The following is a 23,434-nucleotide window of genomic DNA, read 5'->3' as shown; positions in this document are numbered from 1 at the left end:
TTCCCCTTTGTGACCCCCTTTCTGCTTCCTATGGAAATACTCCCTCCAAGCCCCCTATGCCCCTCAGTCCTTCATGCAATACTGCTGTCCCTTCTCCCCTGCAGCAATGCAGGTGCTGATTGTCCCTCTCTTAACTCCCAGGGACACTGGCATGCACTGTGTGGTGCTGGCACACCTCTCACCTCAGCAGCACACCAGCCCAAATACATACACCCCTGCCCACCGGCATACACCCGCCTGGAGGGAGTGGCTGTCCAGTTGGTGTGTCCCAGCCCACCAAGCATCCTCCTTGGTGGGACACTTGATTTCCTCCTGCCTTTCAATGCAGAGGGAGGCCAACAGTGCCTGATGCCCTTGCCAGCTGCAAGCAGACCATGGATGACTTACAGTCTCTCCATGCAGCCTGCAAGTGGTATTTTGGGCAGGCCTGTGCCTGCCCTGTCCTCTCTGGAGACCATGAGGTTTTGACATCAATTTGAGCAAGTACAAAATCCTTACGCAGCTGGCTGACAGAAGCTGTAAGTGGCTGCAAAGTTGTGAATGGGTGAGTGTCACCCAAAGGATTTTGCTTTGCGTTATCTCCCACTGAAACCAGCTCAAGTGCAATTTCCTAGTAGAAAAGTTTTGGTCAGACATAGACAGATCCAAGGCAAATCACAAAATCCTTACTACAGAAAACCTTTTCTTGGCCACACATGCCACAGCAGCTCAGCAAACAGGGATTACAGTGTAGTATCAAAGAGAAGGACAAAAACTTTGCATCTGTCTGCAAAGGGCTCACAAAGGACTTGGTACTGCATGTACTGCTACAGCCAGACACTGCCTCTGACGTTGGTGACAACAGCAGTGACACCAGGAATGCAGGAACTGACCTAAACTCGTGCTCTTATCAGATCATGTTGGCAGGATGGGCAGCGGTATGTCTGCACTCTGAGGGCAGGTTAGTGCACCGGATGAAGCTTTTACGCCCAGCTCCACCCTGGAGGACTCATAAACAGAAGCCAGAACAAATTCTGCCTAGAGGCAGGGACAATCCTGCCCACTAGCTGAGGCCAACAGGCAGCCCTCTCACTGTATGTCTTGCCTGTCCTGGGACAGAGGATTTTGGTCTTTCTAGCATATTTAGCCAAGCCATATCCAGACAGAGTACAAATCTAGACGTTTCCCCCCCCAAAAGTGTTTTTAGAAGCGTGCTGGAGAGGGAGGGTTTCAGCAGGCAACCCTATACACAGTATTTACCAGCTCTCCTGCCTGCTGGAAGCCAGTGCTGCAAGTACACTGGTAACCTGCAGCTTCACTGTCAGTTGATACCGTGAGTCACAGCTGTTGGCCTGCTTTCTCACTGCTCACATAGCACCATTTGTTTCCTGTTGCACACAGCCTCGTACCAGACTAGAAAAAATTACCAGAGGGAAAAAAAAAAAAAAAAGGCTATATGATCACTCAGTGTAAAACAGTGCTGCCAGGGCATCTACGCTTTTCACTGAAGTCAGCAAAAGCTACAAGTAAATAGGGTCAGGCCCTCCCTTTGCAACAAGTAGTAAGTATAAACATGATTTTTAAAAAGCCCTTGTGGCAATGGGGAATTTCAGCATGAATGCAAGCACTACTCATGCTCACAGAAATTACGATCTGGCACTAGAACTGCAAAACGAATGTCTCCCACATTTGCCCATGGAACAGAGTGCAGAAAGATGCACACACACCGCTGCTTTCTGTCAAGGAGCCAGGTAGCTAAGACAGCCTGGGAAGGTGAAGCGGAAAGAAAAAGACAGGCAGTAACTTTAAAAATACTAATGTTTTCCATACTGTAATACAGCCTTTTACCCAGTATGAGAAGGCGGCAGCTTTTTGTGATTACTTCTCACAACAAGGTAATCCACAGAAATGCCAAACTCTGGAGCTGGTCAAACAGTTTTGCTAAAAGCAAAAAAAAAAGTTCATTAAAAACATGAAGGGGGTTAGAGCATGTGCTATGCAAGGTCTTCATTCAACCCCACTCTCCCTCATTAATTAAAAAAACAACCAACCAAACAAATGGTGTGTGTGAAAAGTTCAAAATTGCTTAATCTGGACTTTTTCAAAAGGATGATCCAGTCGTTCCACCTGAAATAACATCTTTCTTCAGCATCCTGGCAACACTGTGATAACTTCTAAAAAGCTCAAAATCAAAATGAAACATTTCACGTGAATGCTTTTTTTTTTTTTTTTTAAATTTTCCAGTTTGCTTGAAAATGTAAAGTGGTTCCTACTCCTGCTCAAGCCAAGCTCTGTCCTTCCCTCTCCTGCAGGGCAGCCAAAAAATACACACTATTCAAGGCATTGTGGGTGGCTAGAGCCTCAACTTTTGGCAGCCTGCAACATTTCAAGGCAGGTACACATCTTGAAGCAAGAGCTCAGCTAGTGGCATGAATGGGAGAGCAGACTTAAGGGCAATACAAGAAAAAAAAATAAAACAGGTTGGCAAGAAGGAGAAGGAAAGAACACCCTTGCCAGGAGGAAGCAGCAGTGGTCAGGTGAGGCTTGAGCCCTGAGGTGGCGGACAAATGTGTCTGGTTCAAGTTCTGGGTCGCAGAATGGGAACTTTACACGACTGAGCTAAAGCATGAGGTCACGCCCACGAGAAAGCACTGGGAGGCTGCACCTTCCTCAAACTCAGAGGCCAGACTGTGCTGCACAGCGCAGGAGGATACAGCACATGATTACAAAATCTGTCCATGGCACTGAGCTACCAAAATCCTGCTCTGCAGATGCCCCTGTTTCTTAAGGAGACTCTACCTTTAGCAACAAGCTAAAGCTGTTCCCAGAACTACTAGGCTGACTCTGTCTCAAGTGGCTTTAGCGAAGGGATCTTTGGTGACAGCCCCATTTGTGCAATGTTGACACTGGTCCATCAGGATATCTGTCCCCAGCCTTCTCACCAAGTGGCACAAGGGAAGTGCTTGATCCTGTAAACGACCTATGAAGTGTTATCTGATAGACTATGAGCGTAAACTAAGATGAAATCTAGCTGCCACTAAGAAATAACTGATTGCAGAGCAGCTAGATTGCCGAAGAGCCATCAGATAACACAAGCTGTGAACTCCTATTTGAGATGAACCAAAAACCTAGAGAGATCAAACTCCACAGGGCTTTAGAGCTGCTACTGCACCACTCCATACCAATCTGTATTTACTGACCAGCCAAGTCCAGTGTCTTCTTCCTTCTCACCACTTCTTTCAAGCATCCTCATTCAGGAGACAGGTTATACTCTTGACAGTGAGCTTTTAAAATTGCAGTATATAAAGGCAATACAGGGAAAAGCATTAGGCGAAGGCAGTACCACAGTTTTTCAACAGCAGCTTTTGACCTCAGCATCTTCTCACACTGAGTAAGTCAGCTGTTATGGGAATCTCCTTACCTGACTGCCAAGTCTGGCAGTCTAAGGGGGTTCTCCGGGCTCTTTAGGCAACAGAGAGAAACAGGACCTGCCACGGACAATTCAGCCCACCCAGGTCAGAAACCTGTTTCTTGCCCACTGACTACAGAGGTACAACTCAGCTTTGACTATGTGACAGCTTTGACTGCACATCTAAAATAAAGGGGGATGAACACTGATATACCACACACATCATCTGATCCTGCGAAAGTCAGCAAAGGACAGCTATTTAAATTTTGGTTTTGGCAACCCAATCCTACCTAACAGACTAGGACAGAGTTCCCCATTTGTAAAATGGGAACAAGAGCACTTTCCCTCATTGAGGAGATGCTAAAATCACAAGGAAGTCAGATTGTGCAGTGCTGAGGGTTGTATTAACACCTCAGCCAGTTGTATAAATGAGGCGTGTTAAGTGACAGCATAGGAAAGTTTTACCTTCTGTCAATCTGGATGGCAAGAAACTGAGCATAGATGGCTGGTTTAGAAAGACAGTTTCAGTGTCTCTAGTTTGATGTTTAGTTTGATCTTATGATTCCCAAGGACTCCTTTTCTGCTCTGACCATCTTTTTTTACACAAACATGATTACGCTCAGCTAGTCCCCAAATTTTCGACAACTCTGCATTCATTATGCCTCCCCATTTGAGCAGGGGAAAATCGTATTTGTTTTTACAGAGAAGAAAGTTGAAGTACCTCAGCTGTGACTTGCCCAGCAGGCAACAGCTAAGCGAACTCAGGGGCAGTTGATTTCCAGCCTCGTGTCCCTGCTCCTGGATCTCTGTGTAACTGTACGGGTTTTGCTCTCTTCCTGTCTCAGCCTCCCAGTTCTCAGTGTTTTACTACAGTGAGAGTCTGCAGGCTAACAGAGGTATCTTGATGACTAATTGTTCTCAGCCTAAGGACAAAGATCTCTACTTGCTGTTACAGATCCTGTGTTTCAAGGGGTTTTTGTTATTCCTCCCCTCCTTCCTTAAATATGTTTTCATCAGCAGGATGCGAGTTTGATTCATCCAAGCCATGGATTTCTTTGCCTATATTTTGAAGTCTCAAGTAACAGAAGGAGAAAATTCAGCAGTCCCAGGAAAAAAGGGGAAGAAGATATATTTGTGTTTAAAGAAAAAGGTCTATGACTATAACCACTACAGCCTGGTATGTTTTGGGGGGATATCAGTTTTATTCTAGATATGGCAGGCTAGAGAGGTTCCTGACTATGTTAACTTCTGTAGAGCTGCTGCAGATGCAGAAACCCAATGGCAGATCACGTAGCATGCCACAAAATGCTGGAAGGACATATGCAAATATTTTTTCTTCATCCTGAATGCAAAAATGTGCACTTCTGAATGCAAAAATATGTCCCTTTCTGCCACCTGTACTTGAACAATTAATTTAACCATGCAAAAAATTACACTGAGTATCGTTCCACTAGTGCTAGACCAGGCTCTAATTAAAAAAAAAAAAAAGAAAAATTAAATCTACTCTCCAAGACTCAAAAAAAATGTGAAGCAACACGCAGCTTTAAAGGTGAAAAAAATCCAGAGTGGCAGAGGGAGAGCTGTCATGTCACAAGTGCTGTGTATGTAGCTGCGATATTACACATCTTCTGAACCTGCTGTCATCATGAAAAATGCCTGACAGACAGCAGCCCAGATCTGGGCAGGAAGACAACTTTGTTAGCTTCAGGAAGGAGCACGGTGCAGGCAAAAAAGGTCACATTGCATGGTCAGGGCCCATACTTGTAACTCATACAGGCTAATCTCAGGATTTAGTATTGAATATTTCCTATGCCTTTTTTTTTTTATAAACCCAGAAATGAGAAGCTGATTGCTGTATTAATTTAACACCTGATCTAATTCCACAGGATTAGTAGACTCTTTTCTTCTTAATGGGATTTTTTTAAATGTCAAAACTCCTTCCCATTCAACAGCTTTTATGTCCTTGCACAGGACAACTATTCTTTTCAAAAATCTGATCTTTTAATACGTGTGAAGTAGTTTTTGGTTTATCCGAAACTCAACAGACAAGCAACCAAAAGTGTCTGGCCCAGCTGGAACAACCTACCAAGAACAGCAGCCAACAACATGAGACTGTTTTGCTCAATTACAACTCTCACTGCGTCTCTCTTGCCAGAAGAAGCCAGCCCCCTTCTTCTGCCTCTCCCACAGAACTGGAATAAAGCAGCACAAGATGGGAGGTGGTGTGTCTTCAAAACATGAGTTAACAACACGCTTTATTTAGCCTACTCCTGATATTCAACCTACAGCTCCTGGCAACCCAGCATACAAAGGTATTCCACCACAGTCCCTCTGCATCCCACAACATATAAACAAGAGAAATCCCTCACAATCACAACACAGATCCCAAGAGAATCTTACAAATTGGTTTGGGTGTACTCCTGGTAGGTCATATGTCCTTAACAGATCTAGTAGATTTCAAAAGGTTTCATTCAGAAAGGTCCCCTGAAATCATAATAATGCTGTCTGCATCCAGCAGTAGTCCAATAATCGGATGAAGACACATTTATTTGTAAATAAAACCCTGAAGAATTCTCTACAGAGAACTAGAAGGTGAGGAGTTGAAGGTTTGTGTGGTGGGGAAAGCCTGAGCTGACGGACATCAGTTACACCTTCTGCTTGTTCATAAACCTTGATCCGGCATGACAGACCTTGATCCAGCACGAAAGACCTTGATCCAGCTGCCCATTGCTACAGCAGAGAGAAATACCGATTTCTTTATGGCTACAGTGCTCTGATCTGCAGACAAATGGAATAGTTGTACACGAAAACAGGCCCTATGTCATGGCAGAATCAAATACAGATCCAGTAGAAACTGGGAAATGTAACTTGCATCTTCCAGGGTTGCAATGTACAGAACTACATACCAAGTCTGCACCATAACTTAGCTGGCGGGTCCTGGGAGCAGCCTGCAGCCCAGCGCTCTCTGGAGAGCTGTCTGCACACAGGCACATTGCTCTGAACTCAGATTTCAAACCCTCTTGTAACTTGTGGCATCCGTGCCTTCTAGAAAAGGCTGCAGGCCAGGCTGCATGTTCAGCATTGCTCATGTGACATGCCAGCAGGGCAGCTGGGGTACGAGGAGGAGGCCAGGGCTTGCCCAGGGTGCCGAGGCCCATCCAGGGCACAGACAAGGGCAAAGCGTGAGGCTGTGTAGCTGCCTTTGCAGGTAACCTCTGCTCTTTCTTTCTTCCTTTCCCTTCAGGTGAAAAGCCAACCTATGACCATTTCTGTGCTTGTTTTCTAAAAGACAAAGCAGCTGCCGAACTCATACCCCAAACCCATTCAGAGTGAGGGTTCCACAAATTCCCTTCCTCATCACGGTGCCAGTGCAAAGAGCAAGGACATCGTTAGCAGCACTGGCTCCCACGCTGGCTCTGCCACAGAGTCGCTGTGGGACTCGGATAGTTGTACCCATTGCCGGGGCCTCAGGTCTCCCCAGTGCTCTCCCTGCCTGCGGTGCTTCACCTGAGAGCTACCTGGCTCAATGAGATCCTGATCTCTGCAGCTGCTCTAGGTGCTGTAAATAATGATAAACACCACATCACCTTCTGGACACCTATCTTACCATCACAACACATCATCATACCAAGCACAATATGCCAAAACACATTATTTAGGACAATAAGGCTGAGACGTATCAGATGATGGGGGAAATTGAGTATTACTACAAACAGCCTGCAGCATATTGTGTGGAGCCAGATCAGAATGACAGGTTATTCGTTCCAGCTGAGTGCTGGCCCCACACTAGCAGCCTGCAGATCCTGCATGGTGTTGCTCAGTGCTCTGGGACGATGGGTTAGCTTTGGTGACATGCCTTAGGCCCACTCTGAATAGCAGGGCAGACTGGGACACGTGGATAGCATGAGCATTTCCATTTCATTTTACAGGGAATGCCCATGCAGCACTGGCTGTGCTAAGAGGATGGGTAGGCTACAGCCCGCAGTGCCTCCTAGTAAACCCATGCCCACTTCTTGCGGCTGTAAGAGACCATGCGTGTGTGTGTCCCCTCACCCCCAAGTTTCATGATCTATATTGAGAAAACAAGGGCTGAGAGGTGGTACAGGAAGGGGAAGTGGCTCATTCAGGATCCTAAAGCAGAATAGGAATAAACAAAAGGTCTGAAACTCCTGCCCTCGATTCTGGTACTGTCTGGATCCTGAGACCACAACTCACACAACTTAATTTACATTTTTCGGGTGTAGGTAAATTTTGCTGCAATTTTGGATTGAAAAGATCCACAATGTATTGATAAGAAGCTGGCTTCAGAGGAAAAGGTATTCCACAGGCTGAGGTTCTCAGTCATATAAAACATGACAGTGTCACTGAAATGAAGGCACACATGTTAAAGAGCATGCTGACAGCCATAGCAGCAAACCAGAGACTAAATTCTCCATAGCGGTGGACTACTGGAGACTAGCATTGTGCTGGCTGGGGGCATTAGTTTAAACCCTTATATCCTTTTTCTCTTGGTGTTAGAACTACTTTGAAAAAAATCAGTGAGTGGTTTTAGGTGCATCTATGTGGGACCAAATGGTACACAGCATGGCTTACCTGGACAATTAGCTTATTTTCTTTGTCAGGCAGAATTCGGTAGGTATAAACACAATTCCGGAACCTGGAACAGGTCAGAAGAGATATGGTTAGACCATCTCCAGAAGGGAATTGCACCATAGCACCCCTCCCCTTGAGAAAAGGTATTGGAAGATTCTGAGATACACAGATGGCTTTACGTGCAAGGGTTTTAAACATTTCTCTTTATTTCTTTCCCTGGATTCTGTGAACTAACACAAACTTGAAGCAGTCCTGGTCACTGAGACATGTTTGCAGATGTCACTGCAGAAAGTGATATCAGCATCAGCCTCAGAGTGAGTTATTCAACTCTTCTTCTGGCCGGAAAGAAAGAAAACACCAAATGGCTCTAGCTGTCAGTAGAGTGGGCGTCTCAGGAAGGAATGAAAAAGCAGAAATCCAAAAGACACAGGGCCAAAATCAGCAGTGAATGAGTAAATTGAAGGGCTTGTATGTGCATTGACTTGTATTGGAAAAAAACAAATAATAGATTTCAGCTAAATCACAGTAAGACAGCTGATTGCTAGGCACATGGTCATGCACAAATCCTAAACGACAGCCTAAATGAAAACCCATCTCAATAGCCTGGTGCGGACACACACTGTACCTGTGCATCTGTAGAAGAGCCATAACAGACATTTTGTCCCAGCTAAATTCAATTAGATTCTTATTTCAGGGGGGGTGGAGGAGTCTTTTTCCCAGTGGAGGGCCATATTTATGCACAAGAGCCCAGGGGAAGCCAGAGCAGTGTTGTAATGTGGTCCTCAGCAGCTGCTGAGCTTTGTGGAGCTTGCCCAAGAAGTGTTGACTAAAAAATATATTTTTACCTTCCTCCCAAGTGAACAACGGATTGATCGAATCTTTTAAGTCACCTGCAAAGCACTCTGTTAAAACATAAAATATGGCTTTAAACCAGCAAATTATGCTGGTTTCAACCCCTTCCTCTCAAGGGAGAAAATGGAATCCACTCTCAGAGTTTCCTTGACTGTAACAGAAACACTGCATTACTTGTGGCATCCTCATGAAATGTGGGCTGAGGTCAGCCCCCCAGCTAGGAAGATCAGGCAGACCAATAAAACACCCTCATCTCTTTTGCAATTACGTTGTGAGTCTATTCATCATATGCCTTTCAGAATCACTCCATGCAGGAGAGAAAGAGGTTGCCAGGATTTTAGGCAGCCTTATAGAAGGAGTCACAAAGAGCGTTTGGAAATGAAAAGAAATTACTCATAAATCATAGCTGAGTTTTTCCAGGGTGTTTGGAGGATTTTGTCATGTATCCACATGAACCTGTATCTTTTGATGGCATCAATGCAAAGGACACAGAAGACTTAGAACTGCTCCCAGAGCTCAGTACCACTTCTCTAAGCAACGTAAGACCATTTCACAGGCACATATTCATTCACACATCTGAGGATCTGGTACAGAGCTGGAAGTCACAGACATGATCCCCAACTGCTCTGGATTGCCACAACACTGCTAATTTCACCAAGCCCGGGGCAATCAACGCCAGATGAGGATATGCTCCAAGGAAGGGTATGGGTTTTGGTTTTATCTGTCAATGCAGTTCTCTTACACCATTTCCTCCTGCTGATATGCAAACAGGGCTAAGCAGAACTGCTCATGCAGCTGATGAGAGAAAATTTGTGTGTGTGGAGATTATGAAACTGATAAACAAACCAGCTTAATGGCTCTTGCGTCACAAGAGGACCCTCCTTGTTACCGTCACAGAAAGTGCCCCATCACACAGGCCTTACGAGGCTGCCATCATAATACTTCTAAAGAGGCTTACGCTGAAGAGAGGTAAGATTGGTGGAAGAGCAAGGAAAGAAGGGCTATTGGGTGAGACAGGAGCAGGTAGGAGCACTTCCTAGGATCAAAAGCAGGAATCCTCTTTAGTAGTCCCCTAATTTAATGCATGTGGATGGATAAGACTGGGACTCTTACTCCATTTCTACCCTTAGGCTTTCTCTCCTCAGTCCCAATTACTGTCACATTCCAGGTCCTCCCTAAAAACTGGGTTGAGTTCAGACTTGCTCAACCAGTGTTCAGGCTGTCTGTGTGAGGGGGTAACTATAATATTGGCTTCAGCTTAAACACGTCTCCAAGTATTTTGTCGTCTCTCTGTCCTCTCAACCAACCAGAGGAGGAAAGGGGAAAAGGCTTGTATTTTCTCTTTCCTCTCCTGCTGTGTGTGTGTTTATGCACAGGTGATGATGTGAGCACCTGGAAATCCTAACCAGGACTGCCACGCTAGGCATGGTGCTAAATGCACCATGAGAGAGTCCATTCCCCCAGGGGGTTGGAAATGGCATCTCACAGGCAGTGTCCTCTGAAAGGGATCCCAAAGCTGCAGCTAGCCTTTGAGGGTCATCTCTAGAAGTGTTGTTAATCCTGCAGCCATTCACACATGACCACCAAGAGAAGATCCCCTGGAGGAATGATACCAGTTCAGGTGCAGCATGCATCCAGGCACTCCCCTCCTGGAGTTAAAGAGTGCGTTTCTTGTTAGTAAACTGGCAGATCGAATGATCCAGGCACAAAGAAAGGAGGAGGAAAATGGCTTTGCTTCTTGCCTTTTATGGGGCAGTGTGACCAGTAGAGCAGAGGACAGCAGTGCAGGGGGAGGAGCATTCCCTCTGCATTTGCTGACTGCTTCAGCTCTCTGCTAAATTAAATGCTGCTGCTGTAAGTTTCAGAAAAGCAGGGGGGAGGCATTCTTAAAATGCCCTGCAAATACACCTCCCTTACTTGTCTATATTTATACAAACCCTATTTTCCTAAAACAGATTTTCAAGAAAATCTCTATTTCATTCTATGATACAATAATAATTGCTTTTGCTGGATTTTGACTGATCTACCCAATAAATATTAGAGCTTTGTGGAACATGACACTTCTTTTTCAGAGCAAGTATCATGTTGTTTTGTTTTCCTTATCTATACACAGTTGACACTTTCTCACCTTCAACATAAGTCTCTTTTTGTGAAAACCTTTTGCAGTCAGGCTTTCAATTCCCCTCTCTTATTCTTTGTCTCCAGCCTCTCTGTTTTTTAAACAGAAGTAACTGAAGAGCTCGAACTTCAAACACCTTCCAGTCAATAACACAGTTGAAACTGATACATCTCTGAGGAAGTTTTCAGCTTCAGCAAAGCTGCCCATTTTGTCAAGATGACATGCAGAGGGAAAGACTTATTCACCACCTTTAACCCTTTCTCTTCACAAATTAACTGCAAACCAGCGTAAGCTGAAAGTTTGTTAGGTACTTTGACAGAGTTTGTGTGATATTTTTCAGACTGTAATTAATGCCAGCCCTTCGCACCACAGATCCGGCTGCTCTTGGCTGACAAGGCTGGGTGCTCCCCATTTCTTTAATCAAGCCATTCATGTTAGCCACCTCAGAATGGATTTAAGAACATAACCTTTGGCTCCCGGTTCAGAAAATCCTGGTCATGATATTGTTTCTGTTTCCTGATCCCATGTCTCTCAAGTCACAAAAGACTTTCAAAGTTGCCTGCGTAAACATTTACAATGGAAAAACTTATGTAAATGCATGTTAGTAGGCATTTTTACAGCACCTTCCCTTTCTATATGCCCCACCATCACTCCGTAAAAATATTTTGCGTACATACTGGTTACAAGGCAATAAAAACACTCAGTGGAAGCAACAGTCTATTCTAGTAAAATATTCCCTGACTTGCAACTTGGGCCCTCAGCCCCACACTACATGATTGCCCCTCCTTCCTCCTGCTTGTCCTGGCTATTCCTCTGCAGCCACCCTTCTTTCTCTGCTCCCTCTAGAAAGACAAAACTCTTTGTGTTATTACAAACATCTTAACAGGCAGGCATAGAGGCTGTCTGCACTTTGTGAACACCCACACTACCCAGCCACCGATCTCTGACAGTCCAACACCTACGCTTACAGGGCAGTTACCCAGCCCCACGCTTTTCTGCAGATGAAGCCTCCGCAGCAGACTGTGCTGTCACCAGAAGCCTGACCTCAGAGACAAGCGGTTAAACCAGAGTTATAAACAGCAGCACCACCTCTACCACTGCAAGAAATACACTTTCAGAAAGAAACTTCACTGAGAAACCCTCTTGTAACTTAATGCGGGGTAAAGGATGAAATAAGCTTTATTAATCTGCTACACAATGGCAGCAAAGAGGATCTGACAGGCAGAACAGGGTCCCACTGAGGGTCTCTTGATCTTTCCTAAGCAAACAGCAACTGTCTTCTCTCTCTGTAGTGCAAAGTCAAGTGCCTCAGACTTCGCCTACTGACTTCGATCTCCTCTTGCCCCTGCACTCCTACCTCCAGGAATAACACCTGCCCCTCAACCCCAGGGAAGGAGGCCTTGTTCTCTGGTCCCCAGCCCCAGTCCAGAATGGGGTGGGTCAGGGCTGCCAAAACTTCTCTCCTCTCCCTATTTCCCACATGAAATATTTACCCCGTGAGCCCTATTAATGATGCAAGTAGAATCATCACTGTGCTGGGTGTACCATGCACAGCTCCAGGAACTATTTCAAGCCTTTTGCTGAATGGGACACAGCATTGTGCAAGCAGGTGGGTCAAACACACTCTGAACTGGAGCAAGAGAAGTGCCTGGGAGGGTACCAAGCTCAGTATTTGAGTTGGTAAATGTAAATACCTGACCCAAGTTGTTAACAGGCTCAAAGAGGTCAAGAGGTTATTTTCTCTCAGAGCACAACCGCAGTATCTTTGATTATTCTCCCCTTTTGAATCAGGGGCAAGAATAGTGCGAGCAGTAGAGCAGCAAAAGAATATGGGTTTGTTCAGCTGGGCCCTGCTCCCAGTCCTTCCCTACCCTGTGGCCCAGTCAGGTGAAACCAGCCATGCTCTGATGTGGGCTCCACCTTTCCCAGTGGGTACAGTGGCTATTCGCCTCTGTGCTGGAAAGGGTGCAGGGGGTAACACCCTGCACAAGCAGGGACAAAAGTGTCCACGTGAAGCGCAAGTTTGAAAGCTGTACTTACAGCACGCAGAGTGCATATGCCGAAGCAATTGACTCACTGGCCCGCACAAGGAAGCTGCCATCCTTGCCTACTTTGGAGAGGAGGTCTTCGGCTCTGGAGCGAGTGATGTTGCCGTGGTACCAGCACTGATCCATCGCTGGAGCTGGAGGAAACCTAAATGCCAGTACAGGAGCTGCCAGAGCTGCCTGTGTGTCTGTGTGTAACGATCAGGCAGCTTCAGCTCACCAGCTTCCTGTTTCAATAGTACAGAGAGGGAAAGGAAACTCAGCCGCGGACAACTTCCTCAACTCAAACAGCTCAGAGAGTGAGCGTGACATGTTCCTGCAGCCCCCGCTCTCCCTCTTCGTGCTGCAGCCAAAGTGACTAGCAAGCCCATGTTCCCTGCCTTTCCCTCCCCCTTCATGTCCTAATGCCCTGTATCAAAAAGTCCCAGCTGGGGATCTCTTCTGCTCCCCCACCAATTCAGTCCCCCAGGCTTTGGTGGCCTCCTGTCCCATTTACAATCTCTTGCCAGACCCTTCGAGTTTCCATCTTGTTCCTCTCTGTCTGTCCTACCCACTACAGGACTCCAAGGGGAATAAATAAATCTCAAACTGATCAGAAACATACGCTGCATTAGGATACTTAGCCCCATTCCTGCATTGTCTAGTTACACCTGCATCTAGCTAGGTGTGAGGAGAGGACTTCAAAAAACTGGAAAAAGAAAAGTTACCCCTGCGTGTTTCCACACACAGAAGCATACTTCGAGGCTGATTTGCTCTGGGGATTTGTGACCAAAGCTCCCTGTCAGTTTTTGTGAGACGGATGCAAAGATCTTTCCTACTCTAAATCCCCAAAGGTGGGACAGAGCGAAGCCATATCTGGCAATCTGCGTCAGAAAGGGGAGAACTGGAGCTTTCACTTCCCTTTTCTTTGTCTGTACATCTGCCCCTTGTCTGTACTGTGCGGCATTCTCAGTGCTGCATCTCCAAGGCAAACCAACAAGGGGCATGTTTGCAGCAAGCAAGGACATTGCTACAGGGGCACTGCCTGCATGGCAAATTTGTTTGCCTATCCTGTACCCCCAACCTTTCTACCTTTGAAGGTAGCACTTCTGCACATCCACATTTGAGCTATACCTAAAAGCAGCAGCTGAGCTGGGACTCATGAGTACAGAGGAAGAGTTCCCAGGAAAGGCACAGACACTGCTAGTCCTACACAACCCTTACCTCCCAGAGCCAGGAGAAGTGCTGGGGACACAGTACCTTGATCATGTACAGGGTACCGGAGTGCTGCCCCTGTACGCAGCATGGACAGCAAGGCAGGAGAGAGCAGCCTATGGCTGAATTGGGAGAGACTAGAATTTGTGGGTATGGAGAGGGAGAGCAAACCAGTACAGCCCAGCATTCGTCCCTGGTGCTTTCAGTTACCCAGATATCTGCTCTACAATGTCCAGCTTAATCGCTGCCATTGAGATTAAACTGTGGGCACCAGCAATTCAAAATTGTGCGGCCAGCATAGGAGCCTGCTAAATGGGCAGAACTGCAACGTGCAGGGCTTCCTGTCCACACTGAGCAAGCACTGTCTACAGACCAAAATAAGCTCAGCTGGACCTTCCCTTCAGTTTCACCCAGATCCACACATAGCGCTGTAGAAGCCAAACTCCCATGGATTCAGGTGCCTAAATGGAGTCAGATGCTGAATGCCACGAAGCGGCTCTGCGTGGACAGTGGCTGTAAGCTCTTATAAGCTACAGCATGGTTTACAAACCCCATTCTCCAGACTGAGAAGAGTGTCTGCATGTGGCAAAGGGACTGTGCACCTCCTTTGGCCACAGCGTGCTGCTAGCCTCACCTCTACCAGAGCCTTGGGATTTCTGATACAGGAGCTTCTCTGGAGCACAGCTGCAACAGGAAGCAGAACAGCTCTGAATGTCAAACCACTGCTTGACCTCACAGTGCTCTCCATACAACGGACCCATACATGGATGCAGAGGAGACAGAGCTGCTGCACAACATGAGTTTGCTGGAATGAAACTGTTCGGAGAGCTTCTCCTGATCTACTGCAAGTTAACACAAGGTAACAGAGAGGTACAAGCCCTGGTTAGACATCTGAGACTGATTAGCTGTGTACTTAGGTCCTATCCATCCTGCCACCAACTTCAGCTTTTAGCAAGCTGCTGCTATTTCCTTCAAATGGTGTGAATCCCCTGTCCAGCCACACACAACTCCTTGACTTGGAGACATGAACAAGGGGTTGGAATCCAAACATGCGTGATGACTGTGGCAATAAGATGTGCAGGCTGGTTTCTGTGAGTATTTCTTGGTCCTACAAGTACAATATAGCTCCAGCTGCTCAAAAGGTGAATCCCAATCCCCTAACATAAACAGCTCTGTGATCCCTAATGGCTCATTCGCAACACTGCCTGAAGAGGAAATGGCGTCTGTTTTACTTCTCATGGTGCTGGCATGTGAACTCTGCAGCGCTGGAGAAAGACCGATCCCTGCATGGTCAGCACACGAGCATGTGCGTATCCTGAACTACCCGATTCCCAAAGGACAGAGGTAACTTCTGTCCTGCTCTGAGACAAGAGGCTGTTCTGCAGGAGGTTACTTGTACAATTAATTTTCTTTCCATTCATGCTTGTGTCAGAGAAGGCTAGTGAATAGATCTGAGGAAGAAGAGATTAAAGAAGTTATCTAGAGGGGAGCTGGAGTGTTTGACATAGAGGGGGAGTGCAGTGATCAGCCTGCACCAGTTACATGCCAGGTGATACTACAAATGTAGCCAGCACAGCCCTAAGGTTTCCACAAGGAATAGGATGTGCTTCAAATAGTCTGTGCTGTCATCCCACAGTCAGGACAAAGCACCATGTAAGAGCTACACTTGTAAAACAAAAGAATAATGGGTACATGTCAGACAAATCCAACCGAGACTCAACAGAAGCCTTTAGGTAACTCTAGCAGCAGCAGTATTTCATTTAAACTTACTTGAGAGAATGAGGCCACAAAGAGCTGGGACACGTTTTGATGTTGGATAATCAAAAATTGCAGCCCTGGTAGTCTATGGACAAAGCAAACATTATTTTTCTCCATGTTACATTATTATTCCAATCTGTGTCTCAGACATTGCAATAAATACTTCTACAGATGTCTGGGTAGTATTGTACCAGCTGGCTGTGAGCTCACCAGCCTGTCCAGAAGCAGCAGATAAATACTCTCTGTAGCATCATTCAAGATGCATTGTGGTCACCCAAAACCCCTACATATATCCAGCCTGTGCACTGCATCAGCACGGGCACTGGCAGGCTTAGTCAGATGAAAAGTTCTTGAATATGCATTTTCACGTCATGAAACAAAAGTATTTCATAGTATGCCTGATGAGAGAGGACAGCAGTTACCTTTGCTGAAGTCTAAATATAACATTCCCTCATTTAGGTAGCAGTAACAGGCTATTGGCCACAAAGGTGTACATAGAGTCTGGCCTACACCTAAAGAGCATATGAGTAATACCCACAAAGTACTGGTTAGCTGAACCACTCTGTGCTACTCCAGCCCAGCGTGTTACTGACCTGCTGCTTGGGAAAGGGTCCGCAAATTACAGGTCTGTTTGTGAAGGCCATGAGATCTCTTCACTCCCTTGGTACCTGCAGCCTCCAGGTGCCCTGAAACAAACCTAGATAGGGAGAAAAATCTGGGTCCCTTCTCCCACTACCCCTAAAAGTGATCAGCAACAAAAGGCAAGGGTGGGGACACTGAGCAAACAGAGACTTGCAAACCTGAGCAGTGACAGTGCAAAGGATCCTGTGGGACCTGCTAGCGTTCCCCAGAGGGAAAGCGTTCCAAGAGCACTCTGGAAAGCAGGTATTTTTCTTCATCTACAGAGCGAACAAACATATTTTCCTTGGAGCCATTCCACACATGCACACACAGAGAATACAGCACACAGCAAACAAGCACAGATTGATTCATAGAACAGAATTTTGTCCAGAGGCATGGGTAAAGCTTTCCTAGCTCCCTCTGTTCTGATGTGTCTCCCTTGGTACCCATTCATTTCTGGTCACTCCCCTTGTCTACTCACTGCATAATGCCTCCTTTCAAATCACACTGTAGCCTCAGAATAGTCTCTCACCAAAACTGGGGCTGTTTCCTTCGGAAACCTGCTGAAAATCTGTCTACATTGGAAAGCCTTCCAGCTTGAGCACTCATGCTGCTCTGGGCTTGGTCAGGTCCCCTTCCTCTGACACCTGTGCCTTGGCAATTTGCTGGAAGTGGGGCAATGCTATTTGTTTAACACACTGCCTCATATGCCAATAATACTCTGTAATAACAACAGCACGCTCATGTTGTCAGCGATAAGAGAAGTTGCTGTGTGGATCATAGCTTAGCACTTGTGTTAGAAATACCAGCAATTATTTCCCCTCCTGACTATAAATTGGGAGCTCCCTCTGCAGACCTGTCCCGATCCTGCAGTTTCAATATAGGCAAAAATGTCATTTCTGCAACTTGTCCTGTCCCCAAACCTGGGGGAGTCCTGGTATCCTGCATGGGTCCTGCTGTTACTGCCCAGGGAGCGGGAACAGCTGGAGCACTTGAGGCTGTGGTTTTCTTACACGTGAGAAATTGCAGCTTCTCACTGCAGTGTAAGCAAAAGGGCAAATAAGCATGAACGTACAGCATGGGAAGTAAGGAGCAGGCCAAGTTAGACAGAAGTGCCTGAGGGGCATGGGAACTGAGCAAGGCAACCCCAAATTCACTGCAGAAGTAAGCAAGAGCAAGACATCCCGTGGCCCTGCTGAAATGAGAAAACAGCAAACCCTGAAAGCTAGAGTTGCCAGCACGTCTTACACAACTGCAAGAAACAGCGCACCTAACCAGAGCCAAAGCGGTTTTCTGAAAAAGGTAACTGCAGATATAGGGCAGCAAGCCCAGCGTCCTCTCTAGCACTTTCTCCGCAACTTACTAAATACAGCTCAGCATAAAACCACTGCCCTCTGCCACGCTGTCAGCGTGTGCGTCCCTAATAAAGTCTATCAGCAGCCCCAAGGCAAGAGGCCCTATACAAAGGTCATACTTGTTTTGAGCACATGATGTTTAAGAAGGCAGTCAAAGGGAAAGGTGAGAAGGAGGAACAGGCAACAGACAACAAAACCAAACACATGTTCACTTTTAGTATGTTTAATAGACTTTGTAATCTACAGACACCACAAGTCAACGCCAAACTAAGGTTGCAGGAGGAGTACAAAAAACCTTTTGCTGAAAGATGAGAAGTACAGTGAAAAGAAGTATCAGCAAAGGTTGTTTTCAGAGGGATGCTGATGGAAAGGCTCGAGACTCAGAGCTCTGATGGAAAGGCTTGCTTCAAAGTGAACATTACAAAGATCATCTCTTCACATTGTTGGCGGGTCCCATACTCAAAGAGGCAGGAGAACAAGGGTGAGCCATCTGGCCCAACCCCCATGTACTGCAGATCCGAATAAGCACACAGGCCCTTGAAGAGGATGCTTGGTTTTGTCCAGTGTGCTGGATTTAAAGGGCTTTTGTTTAGGTAAATTCCTAAATCTCTTCGACCCTTTGGGTCTGTAGGATGAGCATAGAGCAACCAACTGTCTCGGCATCTGGCATCAGGGGGAGGTGGGAAGGCAGTAACACTCCCATGACATCCATAGGGAGGTTCTACTAGCATTTCAACCCGCTGGCCTCCCTCAAAGTCCACCCCATGGTTGTAGCTGACAGCCTGGATTCTGGCTCCCCTGCTGCTCCTTGCATTGCAGTAGAGGACCTTCCTGCCACAGGTGTGCACCTCGGCTACCTGGCACTCCACCGCACTCTCCTCCGCCACGAAGTTGCCCATCTCCCATGTTCGCCCATGGTCAGAGCTGATGAAGCAGAAGGCATGAGGGGTGGGGTGTTTCTTAGGGTCCAAAATACGATAAGCATAGGCAGGAATCACAAGGGTCCGGGCCTCATTGAGCAATTGTAATCCATGACCCGGCCCCACTGCAAAAGTGGCCCAGTTCTTGTACTCAGTGCTGATGGTACCATCGGTGACATCCTGGGCAGTGCTCCAGGTGCGTCCTTGGTCCATGCTAGTGACGTAGCAGAGACGTACCAGGTTGATCTTTGTCCTGAGCTGATGCTGCTCAGAGATCTTGCCTGGGACAGCTATGAAGAACAGGATCAGTTTCCCTGAGACCTCATCGTAAACAGGACAGGGGTTCATAGATCGGTGGCCTTTCAGCTGTGCACTGACAATGGTCTCCATGCTATTCCACTGCCAGGGCCCGGGTGGAGGGAGACAAGAATGAAACACACCATTACAAATAGATCCATGTTACAGTGTAAGGATGCCTGGATAAAAGTTACAGAAGAGCGCAAGAAGAACAGAAGAGAAGCAAGTTAGTGGATAGAGCAAGAAATGGGAAGACTGGCATCACCAAATGTAAGCAAAGATTATTTGGAAGACACAATGCACGTGTACTTCACCAAACAGGTTGGTCATGTTCATTTTAATTACTACTCACTGAGGAGCTGATAGCTCTGTATCACAATGCAGCTAGTATCTGATGATGCTGTTTAAAAAACTACAGCAGCTGAATTTTCAGAAATTCTCACATATATATATATATATATATGACACAGAGACATGCCCAGTGGTCCAAGTGTGCTGATACAGACACTGTGCTCTGTCAGTGTTTCTTAGGAAGTCAGCTAGGTAACAGAGCCCCTTTCAGGTATCCTGGATGCTGACAAATTCCTTTCCATTCAGATTCCTATTCCTTCATTTTGATCTGTGTGTGAATGTGTATCCCAGCCTACACTGAGGCACCTTGCTAGAGCTGATTGCATGGCTTTACACACTCTGGTGTGGAAATTTGGACCCTGGGTTGTCCAACACAGAAAACAGGTTGCAGAGCAGGTATAATTACCCTCCAAGCTCTGTCTTTTTTTACATGAATAGCACATAACAGAATCACATTTCTAACACTAACATTGCAATTAGAAAATTATTCCTACATAGTGTTATTGGCTTGGTAAAAGAAGCAGTATTTTCCAGTAAGATTATACTAATTAGCTTTTCTCCCCTGACTTGCTGATTACCCTTTTTGGTCATGTCTTATCTTTGCCTATTCAACCAGTATTAACTTTTTTTGAATATTAAATATTTCCATTTTAAGAAACTCTAGCATGTGAACACAAGTTACTAAGTTTATGACCAGCTGAGCCCTACTTAACTGAACTACAGGGAGTTACATGAGATGCTACCTGAATGGTATGACACTGCAGGTGCGCTCAGAGGCTGCTTCTGCTAAGCAGACTCCAGCTCTTAAGAGCGTACTATCTCAGACAACCAGTCACCAATTGGAATAGAAAAATATGACGACTTTTTTTTCCCCCCCCAAGTCATTAATGCATTTTCAAATGCAAAAAAAAACGGTTATAAATAGAGTATCCACCACCCCCAGTCACCCAGCAAGAGAACTGTTAATAATAACTGGTAGATTAATAAGGTAGCCAATTCACTGGCACAGACAAACCAGCCGACACTCTTTTGCGTGGGGAGACTAGCTGTTCTCAATTGTTTTTTAAACCAGAAATTAGTCCTAAGAAGATGAATTAAAAAAAATAGTCACTGATTGCTAATTCACTCCTCCCCATCCCTGTGGCACTCCCCATTTTTGCCTCTTCTCCACATCTTTGCTGTCACAACAGGACCTTTGTCCCAGCTCTCTATCTGCTTCCCCAGCTCTGCGATGATGGGTCAAAGCCATCCCCAGAAAATCTGCTTCACCTGCCTGCTTTAGTCCCCCTAATAGCTGCCCAATCATGGGGCTGAATCCCAGCAGTTATAATGACACATGCATTGCTTAAAAGCAGATTTGTCTCCTATAACTGGGTAGAAGGAGAAGCTGCCCTCTCCCTACAGCAAGAGGGCAAACACATTCAACTCATTTGGGGACAGGGAAACAGTACAGGTAGGCAGCCTCTCCCATTTTCTCCCCACACTGGTACCTGAACACGGTGCGTGGTTGGGTCATACATGCCTCTCCGCATCGCTATTAGCTTGGCATGTTCATCCACCACATCCTCTCGTTCCTCAGCAAATGCCAGGATGATGCCAAAACGTGGCAGGTAGAGCAGGGCTGGAATTCGATAGCTCCAGGTACCGTTCTGGAACAACGTCTCTTGCTTCAAAACAGGAAACGAAGCCATCATGCTAGGGGGAAGATGACAAAATGTATTGCATTTTGATCCACCCTTAACCCTGCAAAAAGTGACAGGGCAGATTTCAGTTTTTGCCCTTCCTGCTCAGTGGAACCTGTCCTGCATTGAAACATAATTTCTGCTGCTTTCAGCTCTGTCTTTTTCTTGTGCTTTTCCAAAGAGAATCCACGTGTTGCTGGCAACACAGACCAGACTTACCCCAGGAACAGCCTGGTTGATCTTACTGCAGTGACGTAAGGTAAGTATGCTAAATACAGTTAATGAAAAAGCTGTCTGTGGTTTGTTTTTTCTTTTTAATTAAATTCACAGGCTGGGATCTTTGTGGGTTTGCTTTGTAATTCAGAAGATTGTTGATAATCAAATATTACAGTATTTTCCCTCAGAAGACCATTACTGTCTTTGTTGATGGTATTTCCAAAGCCCAGCACAGAACGTTTGCTTTGCCAAATACAAGCTTAAAATCCCACTGAGGCAACCCCTGACCCCAGATGTGCCCCTATTTGAGGATGGTAAGCACTGAGCATGAAAAGAGAAAGAAGGGGACCATCCCCCCAAGATTTAACAACAGCCTGAATGGCGTCCCACCGCATCAGGTGCGACTTCTGGCCAGCCAAAAATCTTGTCATCTGTACAGTGACTTAAAAGCAACATTAGGAAGACAAACATGAGGGGGCATTTAGGGAAGCTGCCTCTATGTAACTGGTCTGTGCTATGTGCCCGCATAGTCTTTCTTCCTCTCCTCAGACCCACTCAGCCCTCTGTCCTCTTGCACCAAGCCTCTCCCGTGAATTCATTTATCCTGGTAAAAACCCACTGGCTCAGAAGAATTATGTCTGAGCAGAGAGGGGGGAAAAAAAAGAAAGAAAGAAAAAGGATCTTTGACATGATGCACCAGAAACTGAAGGCCTGAATATCCTCTGCTCAGGGCAGAGAGAGAAAAAAATATTAAGCAAACAGGTCTGCACTAACTTGTGTAGATTAGTTAGCAAGACAGCTCTTTTGCAATGTAAGAGCAATAAAAAAGCCCAAAGATATAACCCAAACCTCAAAAATTTGAAAAAAAAAAAAAAAAAAAAAAAAATCAAGTCTTAGATCTCTGACGCATTGAGTGGGTAGGATGGCAGGGAGAAGATGACAATACACTATGAGTAAGATATTCAAATGCCTCCTACCTCGGCTGAGACAAGACTTGCTGCACTCTTTGTTGAGGATTCTCCTATTTACCTAAATTTTGGAAAGCGCTAGAATGGCTACTGGCCATGTATCAGATCCTTATGTTTTTGAAGGCTGTCTTGATAATTCAGGACCAGTCGGAGGCAAACTGAAGATTGCTTATGCAGCTGCAGAGTGCATATATCTATCTGGAAAATAGTTTCCACTTTTCCATATTACAAGAGAAAAGATTGTATTAGCCAGCATAACTAAGAGTTGGTTAACCTTTTTTTTTTTTTTTTTTTTTTTTAAACCACAGTGCTGATTACCAAGTCAGGACAGCACAAGCTAAGTTCATCCTCTTCAGGCAGGACCATCACATTATGCTCTATCCAGATCCATAGCTATGCAGCAAGTATGCAAATATTCCTTGCTTTCACCTTCCAGATGCTATAAATATCAGTGAAATTTTTGAACACACATCAGTGATCAAAAGGATCTGAACTGCACTGTTTTATCTAAAGGCAGATGTACAGACCCCAGCAAGCCACAGCCCCGTTGCCACTCAGATGCAAAGTCACTGGAGATAGAAGTCTATTTCCAGAGGGTAGCTGTTGTCTTCTCACTGACACTGATGATACAGCAGTCTGAGAAAAGGCAGCAGCACTGCTACTATACAGAAGCGTTACCAGAATTGATCGCAGCTATCCATGCAACAACATGAAGAAAATAGGAAGACCTTCCTAGAATAAATAACTGTGCTGTTTGCTACTTACCAGCATGGATCTGCCTATTTATATAGCCACAGTCATGGTTGTGTTCTCATGGCTCCTGAAGCTCACTAGAGTGCTTCCAGACTATTTAAAGGGAGATTATTTAAAGGGATCTGATATTGCAATCCTGCTTCAGGGCAAGGCAAGGAGGAGGTCAAAACAAAAAAAGGAAAAGAAAGAAAGATCTGGGCTGTCCCACAAAGGCCCCAATGCAAAGTCAAGAGACCAGTGCCACGGGAGGCTGTGCTGCAGCCTACTATACCCAAGTCCCTTCCATATGAGCCTGTCATCTGCAGACATCTCTACCCATGCT

General features: G+C 45.8%; 2 protein-coding genes across 3 annotated transcripts in view; both read right to left on the bottom strand.

The window, feature by feature from the left end:
• The window catches only part of INPP5D (inositol polyphosphate-5-phosphatase D), a 55,907-nt gene extending 42,713 nt beyond the window's left edge, over positions 1-13,194 (bottom strand). For both annotated transcript variants that reach the window (XM_009639513.2, XM_035894976.1), the window contains exons 1-2: positions 12,993-13,194; positions 7,982-8,045 (exon numbers count right to left, since the gene is read on the bottom strand). In XM_009639513.2, coding sequence (XP_009637808.2) covers positions 7,982-8,045; positions 12,993-13,126 — 198 coding nt within the window. In that variant the 5' untranslated portion in view covers positions 13,127-13,194. The remainder of the gene's footprint in view (positions 1-7,981; positions 8,046-12,992) is intronic.
• A 5,111-nt stretch (positions 13,195-18,305) lies between these two features.
• NEU2 (neuraminidase 2) lies at positions 18,306-21,184 on the bottom strand. Its single transcript, XM_009639512.1, has 2 exons — positions 20,984-21,184; positions 18,306-19,244 (listed from the first exon to the last, which is right to left on the bottom strand). Exons 1-2 carry the CDS (start codon positions 21,182-21,184, stop codon positions 18,306-18,308), a joined length of 1,140 nt encoding a protein of 379 aa, XP_009637807.1.
• Positions 21,185-23,434: the final 2,250 nt, after the last annotated feature.

Source organism: Egretta garzetta, unplaced genomic scaffold, assembly GCF_000687185.1.
Source record: "Egretta garzetta isolate BGI_Z169 unplaced genomic scaffold, ASM68718v1 scaffold775, whole genome shotgun sequence".
Taxonomy (NCBI): Eukaryota; Metazoa; Chordata; class Aves; order Pelecaniformes; family Ardeidae; genus Egretta; species Egretta garzetta.
The sequence above is the reverse complement of the archived record's forward strand: the minus strand, read 5'-3'. Positions and strand labels throughout refer to the sequence as shown.

What these genes read in the sequence shown, in the direction of transcription:
- NEU2 (XM_009639512.1), bottom strand. Translation starts at nt 21,184, where the DNA reads ATGGCTTCGTTTCCTGTTTTGAAGCAAGAGACGTTGTTCCAGAACGGT. An exon ending in CAACCACGCACCGTGTTCAG is followed by an intron (nt 19,245 to 20,983) that starts GTACCAGTGTGG and finishes GGGCCCTGGCAG; the next exon opens with TGGAATAGCATGGAGACCAT.